The sequence below is a fragment of the Mus caroli genome, unplaced genomic scaffold, assembly GCF_978045245.1.
Source record: "Mus caroli unplaced genomic scaffold, Mus_caroli_1 scaffold_9, whole genome shotgun sequence".
Lineage (NCBI taxonomy): Eukaryota > Metazoa > Chordata > Mammalia > Rodentia > Muridae > Mus > Mus caroli.
In genome coordinates, this window is record NW_028227264.1 from 126,740,823 (window position 1) to 126,755,169 (window position 14,347).

General features: G+C 50.0%; 1 protein-coding gene across 2 annotated transcripts; it reads right to left on the reverse strand.

Moving 5' to 3' along the window:
- Nucleotides 1–464: 464 nt before the first annotated feature.
- On the reverse strand, nucleotides 465–13,983 carry Pip4k2c (phosphatidylinositol-5-phosphate 4-kinase type 2 gamma). Of its 2 annotated transcripts, none has more exons than XM_021173527.3 (10): nucleotides 13,731–13,983; nucleotides 11,266–11,363; nucleotides 10,020–10,116; nucleotides 9,132–9,275; nucleotides 4,432–4,578; nucleotides 4,233–4,271; nucleotides 3,577–3,690; nucleotides 2,966–3,233; nucleotides 2,690–2,793; nucleotides 465–2,542 (listed from the first exon to the last, which is right to left on the reverse strand). In XM_021173527.3, the coding sequence occupies exons 1-10, from the start codon at nucleotides 13,902–13,904 to the stop codon at nucleotides 2,462–2,464; spliced, it is 1,266 nt and encodes a 421-aa protein (XP_021029186.1). In that variant the 5' UTR covers nucleotides 13,905–13,983; the 3' UTR covers nucleotides 465–2,461. The 2 variants fall into 2 exon arrangements, with proteins under 2 accessions (XP_021029186.1, XP_029338422.1); XM_029482562.2 differs by lacking the exon at nucleotides 13,731–13,983 and adding an exon at nucleotides 13,417–13,489.
- Between the last annotated feature and the right edge of the window lie 364 nt (nucleotides 13,984–14,347).

A 14,347-nucleotide genomic window follows, 5' to 3' on the forward strand; every position in this document is an offset into this window, starting at 1 on the left:
GAGTAGAGGTACTGACTCCCAGACTAGCACCAACCACGTCATCCACCCCTCCCCCCTGAACTGGAGGACTGGTCACTCCTTCACTTTCCCAGGACCCTGCAGGACTCTTCCTGGCCTCTAAGCAGATAGCTTTCCCAGGAAGTCTGAGTGAACAGAGAATTCCTTCCCACAGAGCTGGTACCCCTAGAGGCCCACTAAAGTTAACAGATGGAGGAGCAGGAGCATAGTGAAGACAGACACACCATCCCACTCCCCCTCTGGCCTCCACAAGGTTGGTGAATATTTTCCCGCTCCTATGTCCACCCCACAACTCCAAGTCCACAGTCATCTTGGAACCCCCTCCCCCCACACACACACGCTCAGGAGCCCAATACCTTGAAGACCAATATTCTTCAGTTGACTCTGTAACTCTTAAACATAGGATGGAATACTCAGTATTTTTTTGAAATAAAAACTTCTGTGAATGACTTAGATCAAATAATTTATTTTATTGTGATATTGGGAGTAAATATACAATTTTATTAACAAAACAGATGGAAAACGGAAGCAGTAAGTGAAGATGGCAATACTGCCCACGACCACAGCCTCACGGTGAGAACCCAGTTGTTGAGGGACCGCTGCTGGAGTCACTTATTGCATTCAACAGGGGAAAGGTTGCTTGAGGGATGGGAGACTCACCAGGGCCCACCCACGCCAACCGGGTGCCCATCTTGCTGCTTCCTTTGGTGAGGAATGGTGGGCTTCTCCCTGAGGACCTCATGGACACACAGCAAAGCAGCTCCTTGCCTTCAATGCCCACCCCACCTCCAGAGCGCCAAACAGTGAAGATGAGTGGCTTGCTTCCAAAGGCTTTAGGCAGAGACAAAGACAATCTATCTCTTCTTAGAATCATTTTCCCCAAGATGGTCTCCTGTTACCTTGGCTGGCCTCAACCTCGCCAAGTAACTGGCGATGACCTTGAATGCCCCATCCTGCTTACCACTATTTCCCAAGGCTAGGAGTGCAGGCGTGCACCGCCACGCCTGGCTTAAGTGGTGCTGGGGGTGGATCCCAGAGCTTTGTACATGCTAGGCAGGCACACTACCAACTCAGCTATGATCTCCAGCGCTAAACCCCAGACCTATTTTGAGTGTTCCTGAGACCAGGTCTCACTCAGTAGCCCAGGCTGGCCTTGAACTCTCAGAGTAACTGACTCAGCCTCCTGAGTGCTGGCTTTACAGGCACGAGCTGGGAGAGCTAAGATGCCTAGCAGGTCCTCTCCATTCTGAGGATGGCGTGCATTAATATTCAGCTGTCTTTGGAGAGGACTGGGTGGATTGAGTTATGGCTCTGACTCCTCTCTGGGGGCGGAGAGGGGAGATGACAAAGAAGGCCATCTGTCCCCTGGGAGACACATTAGCAGTGGAAGATGGGACAAAATAACAACTCCAACCAGAAAGGGTTTTGAGAAGGAGGGGGAGTTCTAGGTACACATGCCCCAGGGATGCGGAGGCTCCCTCACTCGAGAGCTCTATCCTCCCCAAATTATGGAGATGGCACTGTTCCCCTCTGCTAGAAAGAAGCCCAGGAATAGTGAGACAGGAAGAAAGGGTGTCACCCAGGCAATGAACCCTGCACTCCGACCTGTCCCAGCCTCTACTGCTTTCCCTGCTCACCAGCAAGGCGCAGGGTTGTGGGAAGAGCAGCCCGAGTCTCACACCTGCACCTAAGCTCGGGCACCGCTAGCCTCTGGGCTCCTGCACCCAGAAGTGCTCACGGAAAGAGGTGAGGTGGGGTGGGGTGGGCTGGGAGAACAGGAACATTCGTTGCTCCACAGGGACCTTCTCCATCATCTGCATAGTCACAAAAGTCCGCTTAGGCTTAGGTCCTGCCTTGTGAGGTGCCAGCCTGCTGACCACTCCCCACCTGACCTCCAGGCCAGACTGTCTGTGTGTGAATGCCTGCACCCACATCTGGAGCATCCTGAAAGCCCTCCATTCCAGGGCTTACCAGGGAGGAAGCATGCCACAAAGTGCCCCATAAAAGTATCAGCAAAATCCAGACATTCAGTTTCTTCCACTCAGCAAAAGTGCATCCAGGCAGTTGCTTGAGCCATGTCCACTGTCCAGTCAGGTCCCGAAGATGGCAAACAACCCCTCCCCCAGCTCCTCCTATTTCATAGAAACAAGATATTTTTCAAAGATCAAGGCACTTAGAAGAGTCGACAATAACACTCTAAAGAAGCAGGAGGGCTTACTGGGAGCAAGGAGGGAGGGCAGAGAAATGGACAAGGGGAGAAACGACAGTGTATGTCTGGGGCGAGAAAACCCTATCCACCAGAATGAAGTTATTTGAATGGAAGGAGCCTGCAGCCTGAATTTAGCAAAGAAGAGAAGTAATGGCCAAGTCCAGCTCCCCTAAGCCTCTCAGAACCCGCCACCTCCAACATAATGCCGCAATCACCCTGGAGTCAGGCAGCCTCTTAGGCAAAGATGTTGGCAATAAAGTCCAGGAATCGCTTAGCATACTGCTCAGGATGGACAGTGGAGATCTCTGCCCCCGCCTGTGAGAAGAAAAAACAGGGAACAGTGTCACAGGAGCTCTCCGCCTTCCCCTCAGTTTACCCTCCTACTGCCTTCCCTCAGCCACCCCACTGCTCTGACCCCAGAAGCTTTCTTTCCAGAGGGGAAAGGCTGTGGGGAACCCTCACCCCGTGCTTGACAGTCTTGGCTGCGTGAGCTGCTTTCTTCTTGGCATCATACTGTGTCAGAATGTCAATGAGGCCCATGAAATACACCTCCTTCTGGGGGGCCCCTGGGGAGAGAGGCCAGCAGTGAGAACAGGGTACAACAGTCCCAACTCCTTTTCCCCAGGAGATAACTTTGTTGTGAAAAGCTAAGCGGTTTCTCCACTCACCACCCTGGTCTCTGTCTCCCAAGGGTCCCCATCACCCCACTCCCCCTAACATTTCCAGGTTCTCTCTCACCCTCCGCACTCCGGATAGCATAGACATCGATGAAGGACTCAAACTCTCCTGGGCCCAGGGGCCGGTGGGAATGGATGTAGCCTCCGATACCCTCAGGGGAGGTACCATAGGAGCCCACCAGGGCGGGAGGTCCAGCCAGGTTACAGTCCCCATCCCACTCGGACTCCTCCTCCCTCACAGGCCCCTCTTCCTCGGGTTCAGAGCCCCGGATGATGTCGTGGATGCCCAACAGAAGGCTGTAGTCCATGATCTTCAGCTGCACTAGAAACTGAGACCCACAGACAAGTCAGAATCCACAACTCCCCCAATGCCAGGCACCACCCACACATCTCCCTTCTTGGTTTCAGGGCCTCTTAGGGAAAGTATAGAAATGGGTCATGGCGGACCAGTGCACCAGTGCCCAAGTCCTAGAACCTAAAGCACCCAGCCCCACACCCCCTAGCCACTGACAGGCCTAGCCTAGGGGTTTCTCCTGGCTCATCCCCAACCCTCCATTAAGAAGCGCACCCCCCCCCCCACCGCCTCCAATCAAGGCAAGATAAACCTTATACCACAAATGGAAAAAAACGTTCTTCTTTGATTAGATAAGCATTTCTGAGCACCCTGCTTACCTCCACATCTCGCTTCAGCTTCTCCAGGAATACTTTCTTTTCTTCTTCACCAATATACACTTTCTGGTTCTTGTTAAGAAAGTCCATATCCTTCAGTGTTGGCAGTTCTTTAACCTAGAATAGGAATACAGAAGTTTTGGGAATTTATCCCATATCAAGAGATCCCCACCTCCATCCAGGGCTCCCCATCTCAAGAGAATTTGAAGAGAGCAGCAGCCCTACAGTTGCCTTATGCCTGGACTCACACAATCAGCTGTGCCTCAGACTACACCCCCTGCTGTCTGCTTACAGATGGCAGTCAATACCCTCCGTACTGACTTTCCTTCCTTCCTTCTTCAGTAAAAATAACTGCTGGAGCACAGCGCCCAGGACAAGGTACAGGAAATGAGCACATGGCTCTGAGAGCCTGCCTGGTATTCCTGCCCATCTCCAGACCTTCAGCACAGACCAGCCAGCCACACAGACGAGCCTACGCCGACGGCAGCTGTCCCTGCCATCCCAACATCAGTAGTTTATCATCTAGCTCCTTTTCAGTGGTCAGGTAAGAATAAACATCTGGCAATCGGTACCCAGTCTGGAGAACTGCTTCTTTATCCTAAGGAGACCCCTTTCATCCATCCCTATGCTTCATAGTTACCACCTAAAAGGAATATTACCTTTTCCTTATCGCTGGCTTCCCGGGACACTAGAGAGCCCTGTGAAGAGACCAAACACTAAGTGAGATGCAATGGCTAGAGGAACAGCCAACAGTTCCTGAAGGACCTCTCTTTCAGGTTACCCAGTGCCCTGCCAAGGTTACCCCCATTCTCAGGCCATGAGCAGTCTTTCCTTTAGCCCAGGTTATCCCGTTCTTACCTTGAGGTCGTACTTCCTATGCACAGGAAGACGATGACTAAACATATTGCGCATCACGAGCATGTAGCTGTCTTCATTTTCTACACTGACTCGGTACATGCCCAGGAACTGGGGCAGAAGCGTGTTGCCATGACATTTCACTATGTACTAGGGAAGCAAACGAAAGGGACAATTGGCATAGGAACAGGAATCCAGGTGCTTCCACCCCAGAGTCAGGCAAAAATCTCAAACAGAGGTTGCAAAGTCAAGAGGTCACACAGTTCAGAAACCTCGAGACTTCTGCCTGCAACTATCTCTTTAAACTACCTTTTCCCATTTCACCTTTTCATTTCTTTGCTGTCTGAAACTGAGTCTTACATAGCTGGGGTTGGTCTTGAACTCCTGATCTTCCTGTTTCTACTTTCGAAGTGTTACAATTACAAGAATGAGCCACTTTATCTGGCTACCTTTATAACTTTTTCAAGGAAGGTAGGTATTGTTATTCTTATTCTAGACTCTACACAAATAAATCACAGAAGCAGGGTTACTTAGATTTACTTCCTCTTGTTGGGTTAGGTTTTTGTACTATAAATGTTTACAAGGAGATCTACAATCAATTTGGATCCTTTTTTTCTTCAAAAGGTTTATTTGTTTATGTATATGAGCACTCTATTTGCATGTGTGCCTGTGTGACAGAAGAGGGCATCAGATCCCACTATAGTTGGGAGCCGCCATGTGGGTGCTGGGAACTGAACTCAGGACCTCTGGAGGAGCAGCCAGTGCTCTTAACAGCTGAGCCATCTCTCCAGCCTTTGTTTTGCTCTTTTTTTTTTTTTTTTTTTTTTCTTTAAGATAGGTTTCCCAGTGTAGCCCTGTCTATCCTGGAACTCATTCTGTAGACCAGGTTGGCTTTGAATTCACAAGATGCCCTGCCTCTACCTCCCAGGTGCTGGGACTAAAGGCATGTACCACCACTACCAAGCTATTTAAATTTCTCGGTGGTTTTGTTTTGTCTTGATTTTGGTTTGGTTTTTTGAGACAGGGTTTTTCTGTGTAGCCCTGTCCTGGAACTCACAGATCCCGTCTTAAACTCAGAGATGCTAGGATTAAAGGTGTGTGCCACCACACCCAGCCAAGACTTCGATTTAAAAAATCTTTATTATCTTTATTTATGTGTCTGTGTGAATGCCCCAAGAGAGGACCCCTTGGAACTGAAGTCCTAGGCCGTTGCAAGCTCCCGAATCAGTCACCTAGAGACAGTTCTGGAGGATCAGTGCTCCTTGCCACGGAGCCGACTCTTCAGCCCAGGGCTGTTTTGCTTTCTGAGTCGGAGTCAGATGTTGCCAGACTGTCCTCTAATAAAGCTGACTTTAGACACTTGGAGTGGAGAGATGGCTCTTCCAGAGGACCCAGGTTCGGTTCCTAGCACCCATGTGGTGGCTCACAACCACATGAAACTCCAGTCGCAGGAAATCAAAAGGTCTTTTCTGACCTCTTCAGACACCAAGCATGCATATAATACACATCTGCCTATCATACAGGCAGGTAAAATACCCATACACATAAAATATAATAAAACATTAATAATTGTTAATTACTAAAAATAAAGCAAATAAACACTTGGTCTTCCTCACTCCGCAAGAAACTGGCTTGCAATGTGAATTTTCTTCTCTTTTTGACACAGGGTCTCAGGTAGCCCAGGCTGGTCTCTAACTCACTCTGTAGCCAAAGATGACCTTGAACTTCTCAAACTCCTGCTTCCCCGTCCTGAGTGCAGGAATTAGAGGCTTGGACCACCATACCTGGTTTATTTGGTGCTGGTTTTCATGCACACCAGGCAAGCACTCTACCAGGTAAACTACAGCCCCAGCCACAGTTTGAATTCCTCAGCTGGGTATAGTGACACATGTCTGTAATTCCACAATTGGGGGAGAGGGGAGCGGGCAGTTGAGGAGAGACGGGTATAAATCTAAGGCCATTCTGCCCTGGGTTTGATCCCCTTCAAATAAAACACTGTTCTTGGGCTGGGGATAGAGCCCAGCTGGCAGAAAGACTGTGTGGTGGCCCGCACCATACAATCCCAGCACTCAGGAGGCAGAGGTCATAGGATCTGAAGTCCAAGGTCACAACGCTCCCTGGGCTACATGAGACCCTGTCTCAAACAAAAACAAAACTGCTCTCTCTGTCCACTTTGCTTAAAAGATAAACTCAGAAATCCACCTGTCTCTGCCTCCCAAGTGCTTGGATTAAAGGTGTACGCCACCACTGCCTGGCTTAAAAGATAATCTTACAAAAGTAATCACCCAGGACCTGGAGAGGTGGCTCAGGGGTTAAGAGTACTGGCTGCTCTTCCAGAGGAGCCCTCACAACTGTCTGTTAACTCCAGTTCCAGGTGATCTGACCGATTCTTCTAGCTTCCAAAGGCAGCAGGCACACACGTGGCACATGTCTGTATGCAGGCAAAACACCCCCACACACAAACTCTCCTAATAAAGCAGTGAATAAGCCATTACTCTCAGAAACAATCAATCACTGGAGTTCAGCTTCAACAGCCAGACCTCAGCTTCGAGACCCAGCAGAGAATATAGGTGCTGGGTCCCTTCATCTGTGCATGGTCCTGCTGACCATGTATGTCCTTCAGCCCAGTATGCTCGCCTCTGCTCTCCTCCCGTCCCTTGTCCTTTAGGGATGAACTAGGGCATCAGTCATCCAAACGGCTCACCCATGCTTAGTCTCCTTTTGGGCACTCTACTTGCTTCTGAACGTTTGTATTACGTATTTTCCTCAATTACATTTCCAATGCTATCCCAAAACGTTTGTATTTTTAAGAAAGATTTTATTCTTTTGATTTGTGTGTGTCTCTCTCCATAGTCTCCCCTTCAAAACCATAGTGATTTCAAGTGGCGATAAATGGTTTTAGTGAGCACTTTTGCCGCAGAGATCCTAATCTATTCTTCTTTCCTGGATTCTCTATCAATACCCCAGTCATCACAGACATAGGAAACAGAAACAGGATGAAGTATATTGGCCATACCCAGAGTTGCACCCATCTCCCTCCAGAGAGCTCTTGCTTGTGTCCTGTTACCCAGGCGATGACATGTGGCACCAAGCACTCGGAGGCGCCTTTGCCTTAACTTCCGGTCTCCTCACACGCCTCGAAGCCTGCTGTTTGGCTCTTCCATACTCTCCTCATTCTCACCTAGATGGTTACAATTAACCGGCACCGCAGGCAGCTCTGTACGCGCCCTCTCCAACCCACAGGGTTGGGTTCTGGCTTGCTTGCTTTCTCTGTTTCTTTGTCTTCTGTTTATAGCAGTGAGTACAGAACTCAGGGCCTCATACATGCTAAGTATGAGCTCTATGTCCAGCCCTTCATTTCTCTGGGGCTTTTTTTTTTTTTTGGTGGTGGTGTTTTTTTCCAGACAAGGTTTCTCTGTATATATAGCCTTGGCTGTCCTAGAATGCACTGTGTAGACCAGGCTGGCCTTGAACTAAGAAATTCACCTGCCTCTGCCTCCCAAGTGCTGGGATTAAAGGCGTGCATCACCACGCCCGGCCAGCCTGAATAGCATTTTCAGTTCCCTGAAAACCAGCTTCAGGATAAGGCCCAAATTTCTATTCAACAGACTTATAGGCCCTTTCACTATCTGATTCTAGCTTAATTTTCCTAATACCACACATGCCAGCTACACTAGGATTTTTGCAATTTCCTAATTATCAAACACCTGCATGGTACTGTGCTTTAGCAAAGACCACTTCCCTTGTCCACCCTGTCTAGTGATTAACCTCTACTTCTAACCACTCAAAATCCATTTCTGGGGTTGGTACAAGTGCTTGTCTCTAAGCCTGCAGTCTGCTCAGCCACTGGGGCCAGATGATGAAAGGATAAAATCAGTTCCTGGGGCTACCCAATTGCCATTAGTAGGCAGCGGCATATGCGCTCATAAATAAACAAATTTTACATCTGTTTATCAAGACAGGGTTTCTTTGTGTAGTCCTGGCTGCCCTTGAACTCCCTCTGTAGATCTGTCTGCCTCTGCCTCCCCAGTACTGGGATTAAAGGTGTGTACCACCACACCCAGCTTAAAAATAAAAATTTTAATTAAAAATTATTAGGGACTAAAGCCATGGCTCAGCAGTTAAGAACACCCGCTGCTCTTGCAGGGTCAAGGGTTCATTCCCAGTACGTATACGGCAGCTCACAACTGTCCGTAACTACAGTTCCAGGGGATCCGATGCCTCTTCAGGCCTGAGGACACCAGGCACACACATGGTGTACCGACACGCTTGCAGACAAAACACCCATAAACATGAAATAAAAAGGTTTTAAATAAAATGAATTCCTGAGGGCCCATGAGGTGGCTCAGTGGGGATAAGCATTTGCTACCAGGCATGCAAGCCTGAGTTTGACCCCTGGAACCACATGTGGGGAAGGATGACCAACTCCAGAAAATTGTTCTCTGACCTCCGTGCTCAAGCACACAAAACAAACAGCGGTTTTAGACGATGTGTGCCCAGTGGGAAGAGACACATCCAGTTTCTGTCAAGTCAAACAGAAGCAAGCAGTGAGGCCCTCCTGCTGTTGCTGTACTTCCTAAGTGTGCAATGAGAAGATGAGCAGTGCTTCTGAGGGAGAGACAGCCTACAGCAAGGAACAGGGAAGCTGTGGGCTTTGCCAGCCTTATGCACACAGTGGGACAGCAGGGCTGGAGAGGCCTGACCTGGTGGTAGTTGGAGAGGTTGCTGTGCATATCCGCAATGTCCTCGCTCGACACTTCCTTGATGACCAGAGTGCGGTCATAGGAGATAAGGAAGCGGCCATCACTGCCTTCAGTTTCACTTGGGGGGCTTCGAGTAAGGGACACCTGGAGACAAAGAACAGGCTAGAAGCACCTCTTCCCATTCTACAGAAAGATACAGGGAGAACGGCCCAACAACCCCTTCTCAAAGAGAATGAGACTCTGCAGCAGACTGCTGAGAAGGCTCAGTGGGAAAGGTGTCTGCCCCCACGCCTGATGACTGCAACTAAATCCCTCAGACACATGTGGAAGAAAAGAGCATCTTCCAGAAAGGTTTCCTGACTCCCACACGTGCACATCCACGAAGCCACTCAAACACACAATAAGTAAATAAAATACAATGAACCCCGGGGAGAGAGATTCTGTGACGGTTCCTAATTCAGTTGCACACATGGCTGAGCACAGCTGAATGTCAACTCTAAGCGTATGCACAGCCTGACCCACCAGAGCAGCTTGACCGGCCCCACGTTTCCAAAGATGCCCTGGGCCACACACGCCACAGACACACGCACAGACACAGGGGCGCACACACACACATACACAAACAGGCACATAGAAACACAGACACACAGGCACATACACACACACACACATACAGGCACACAGACACAGGCACGCACACACAGACAGACACATACACACAGACATGCTCAGAAATAACAGGCACATACAGACACACAGACATAGACACAGGCACATAGACATGCACACACACGACAATATTACCCAAAACTCTCAATTCTCTAATCATAATGGCCAACAGACTCTCTAGTCACCAGAGAGGACCCTCGCCCCGCAACAGACTCTCACCAAGTAATCGTGATCATCGATGGCAAACCGATCTCGCAGGTTCCTGAAGACCTGGGGACAATACTCCTTGAACTTGAAATGACTGGGAAGATTTTCTCTGAAATACAGGTTTTTCAGGGTAAGTAGTCAGTATCGCTTTACATTCATGTGAAGCTTGCTGGTTCATAAAGTACCTTTACACTATAAATACACTGGTTCAATTCTCACAAAACCCTGTGAGTACTTATTGCATTTATTTGGGTGGGGTGTGCTCAAATGGATGCATGTGTTACAGTATTGTGAGTGTGTGGTGCACACACCTGTGTGCTCAAAAGCTGATGACAAAGCTTCTGAATGTATTAATATTGGATGGAATAGGCTAGAAGAAAGGGAGTAGGTGTATATACAAGAATGTAGGTAACTTTGGAAATATTTAAATTTAAAATTTTAATTAATTAATTGATTATTTTTGAGACAGGGTCTCTCTCCCTATGTAGTCTATGTAGGCCAGTAGCTCAATATGTACACCAGGCTGTCTGGAACTCAGAGATATATCCACCCGCCTCTGCCTCCCAAGTGCTGGGATTTTACAGGTGTGCATCACCACACCCAGATATCTATTCATGTGTGTGGTGTGTGCGTGTGGTGTGTGTGTACGTGTGTGTGTGTGTGTGTGGTATGTGCGTGTGCGTGCTCACACGTGTTCGTGGAGGTCAGAAGACAACTTACAGAACCTGCTCTCCTCATCCCACCAGATATCCTAGAGACTGAACTCAGGTTGTCAGACATGGAAGCAACGGCTCCGACCTGCTGAGCCATCTTGCTGGCCCTTAGATGGTTTTTGGTTAGTTTTTATTTTTTCACAAAACTGAATTCTACATTTGATTTCTAAGTCTAAACCCTTTGACTCACTTAAAAACAGACTATTTACTATTCTCTTTTTTTTTTGAGAAAGGGTCTCACTGTGTAGCCCTGACTGGACCCACAAGCTCTGCTTGCCTCTTTCTCCTGAGTGCGGAGATTAAAGGCTCCACCACTCCAGGCCTTGTTTTTCTCTCCCTTTGAACACTTAAGTTTGTGTGAGTGCGAATAGGTGTGTGCACCACACAAAGCTCATCTGGAGGGCAGAGGTCATTTCTTTCCAACACGTAGGTGCTGGGTATTGAACCCTTCTCCTTAGGCTTGGCGGCAATCTCCTCACCCACTGAGCCACCTAACTGGCCCTCTGCTGTTCTAGATTTCCATGAGAAGGGTGAGGACCACTCACCTATGGAAAAAGTGATTGTTGACCTTGATCTTGGAGCTGGCTTTGAAGTCATCTGGCAGCAGCATCACTGGGGGCGGTACCTGGCTGAGCTCATTGATCTGGTGAAGCACAAGGAAGGAGGCCATGAGAAGTTCGGTCTGGGTGAGAATCAAGAAAGAGCATCCCAAAGCTCCCCTAACAAGACCGGCTGCACATCTGCAGGAAGTAAGAGAAGGGCCCTACCCCATCTGCTGCCCAAGAACTGCTGTCAGCCACCCTCACACGGCTCCTCACACTCCCACCCCCATGGAACGTCATGCTCACAACAGCCACTTTATACTTGGCAAGCCTTGCAAGCAACTCAGGACTATTTTTAAAGCTGTGAGAAATTCTAGAAAAAAAAAAAAAAAAAAAAGAAAGAAAGAAAGGAAGGAAGGAAGGAAGAAAAGGAAAGGACAGGACCCCAAGACAGCTGCATGCTTTGTTAGGGGAAAGAAGATGTGTTTTTAAGGTGTAGAGAGTTAGTGGGACTCTGAGGGGCTGACAGCAGTGCAGAATGCAATGCCCTACACTCCGGGTAGCTCCTGACAGAAAGAACACTTCCAGATCACTCTGACCCAGTTCTCAGCAGTAGGTGCCACCTGCCTAGGCAAAGGTGGAGGGAGAAGGGCTGATCTCTGAGAAGATGAACACGTTAGGTGTCTGCTCCCCGGGCGCAGATCAGTCGACAGCAGGAAGGATGCAGGTGGGATGCAGGAGGCATAAGCTCCCTGCGTCTCCAAACCTTGCAGCCCACTCACTCAGGGGAGACTCATATCCGTCCTTTTTCATCTGTGTCCCCTGCGGCGCGCGCCTCTAACAGTGCATCTGCACAGAACTTTAATCCCCAGCTTATATTAAGTCCCTCTCCCTAGCTTTGGCCTCTGCAAGGGCAAGGCCCCGTCTAATCGGCACCTTGCAGGTTCAGCTAGTCCAGTGCCTGGCACGCAGAGGTCCTGAACTGCTTATTAAGTGAATAGACGATGCCTGTCCTCATTCTCTCACTTGACAAAGGTTGCAGTCTAACCTAAATCCCACATGCCGCAGTGCACGCAACTGCTCTTGTCCTTGGTAGGAAAGAGGACAGAACATATCCCTTCAGAAAGAAAAAAAAAAGAAAAGAAAAACAAAAAGCTACTTGAGATTCCCAGCTTTTCCTGCCCGCTCCTTACCACCTGCTAAGCACGCTGAATCATCGCTAAGACATATGTTCAAGGAGTTTCTCTGTTCTACACTCTTGAGGTTCATGTGTGCTGGCTGGAAAGCGAGCTGTTGATGGTATTTTGCCTAAAGAGCGTGAGGCAGGTCTTATGGGAAAACCCTCCCCTGTATGTACATGTTCCACAGGGATGGGTAAGTCACCTGGAAGGTACTAGGGCAGCCTTATCTCCACTAGTCTTACCCACAGCAAATGCCTTAAATGGAATCCTCGCTAAAGATAATACCCCTGGGAGCAGCCAAGGCAGAAGGGAGCTAACTGACCGCCAGCGATGTTCCAATCAGAAAATAACAATGTGGCATCTTCCTCGCCCCCTCACACCTCCACAACACATCATGTCTACAACCCAAAGAAGTTGGTAATCAAAATAGTCCCTGTCAAGCTCAAGATAACTGCATGCTTCCTACTCCCGACCTAAGTAAGGAGAAAACCAGCCATGCCTCACTAGCCTTGGTTCCTCCACGATATCCTCAGGACAGGAGGTGCAATGGACCCATCGGACTCAGTTGCACTGTTCTGAGCCCCTTCTGGCATCTAAAGTCCACCAATAACGTCCTTGCCACCACGGCTCCTCAACCTTTCCCTGGTTTACAGGTGACTCCATTTATACCAAACACCATCACTCCAGCCAACAATGGGGACACAGCTAAGCCCAAAGACATATATTAGCATTTCGACCTCAGTGAGTGCATCCCTAGGGTCAGAGTGGGGTAACTTCTCTGAAACGCTGAATCTCTGGAAAGGGCAAGCAGGGTTAGAAGGTCCAAAAAGCCTAGAGGCATTCCCAGAAAAAGCCAAGGCTCGAAAGTCAAGGGCTGGGGCTCAAAAGCAAGGTGGAGAAGAAATCAAACTACTTCTCTGGCCAGGCAGTAGTACCCAAACACGCTTCACGCACTGTCGCACCCAGACCTCACCAATAACCCTTCAGAGCCACTCCCCTTAATGTCCCTCTGGCTGCAGCCGGATCCTGGCCAGTCCCTGTAGCCTGGGGCTGGACCTGACAGGAAGGAGTCAAGGAACAGAGCTGGATATCAGGTGGAGAAGATGGAACTCTAGGGGAGGAGTAAAGGGGAAGGGGACAGACAAGAGTCTCCACCAGAAGCCACCCCGGGGGACACCGGGGAATGGTGCGCTGGGAACCAGGCCGGGCGGGGGAAAGGCGGCAGCGCGAGGACCCGGGAGACCCTCGGGCCGAGGGGCAGGAGCCGGGATCCGGGTCGGTTCTTACCGAGTGGGCGACGCCCCACAGGAACACGCCCACCAGCGGGTCGGCGGCCCGGAACACCTTCACTTTCTGCTGCACGAAATGCTTCTTCTTGGTTTTGGAGGCGAAGCCGAATCCCGGGCCGGGACCTCCAGCTGCCGCGGGTGCGGTGGCGGGAGGGACGGAGGAGGACGCCATAGTCTCCCGCGCACCCGACCGAGTGGAAGCGGGAGCTGGCCGCGACTCCGAAGCCCGACCCGGAAGCGGTGCTCACCTGCGCAGCCGTCATGTGACCGGAGGCCCGCCCTCGGGCGCGCGAGCGGGGCGGGGCGCGAGCGGGGCGGGGCCGGCGGGGCTGGCTCCACCCCCTCGGCCGCCCGGCGGTCACCTGGCGCGGGTTGCGCTCGCAGGGATGCGGGGTTGGCGCTGTGCAGGGCGGCGCTTCTGTCGCTTCCGGTTCTGTCCAGTTGCTAGTGGATGTGCTCTGTCCATAGGCGAACGTTCTGTTTGAGACCGGTCTCCTTGCTTAGTCCAGGCTGGCTTCAAACTTGCTATCCCCTGCCTCATTCTCGGTACCAAGTTTGGGTATTATGGAAGTGTGGATTGGTCCTCCATGAAGTTAGGGTTGCAGACTCCATGAA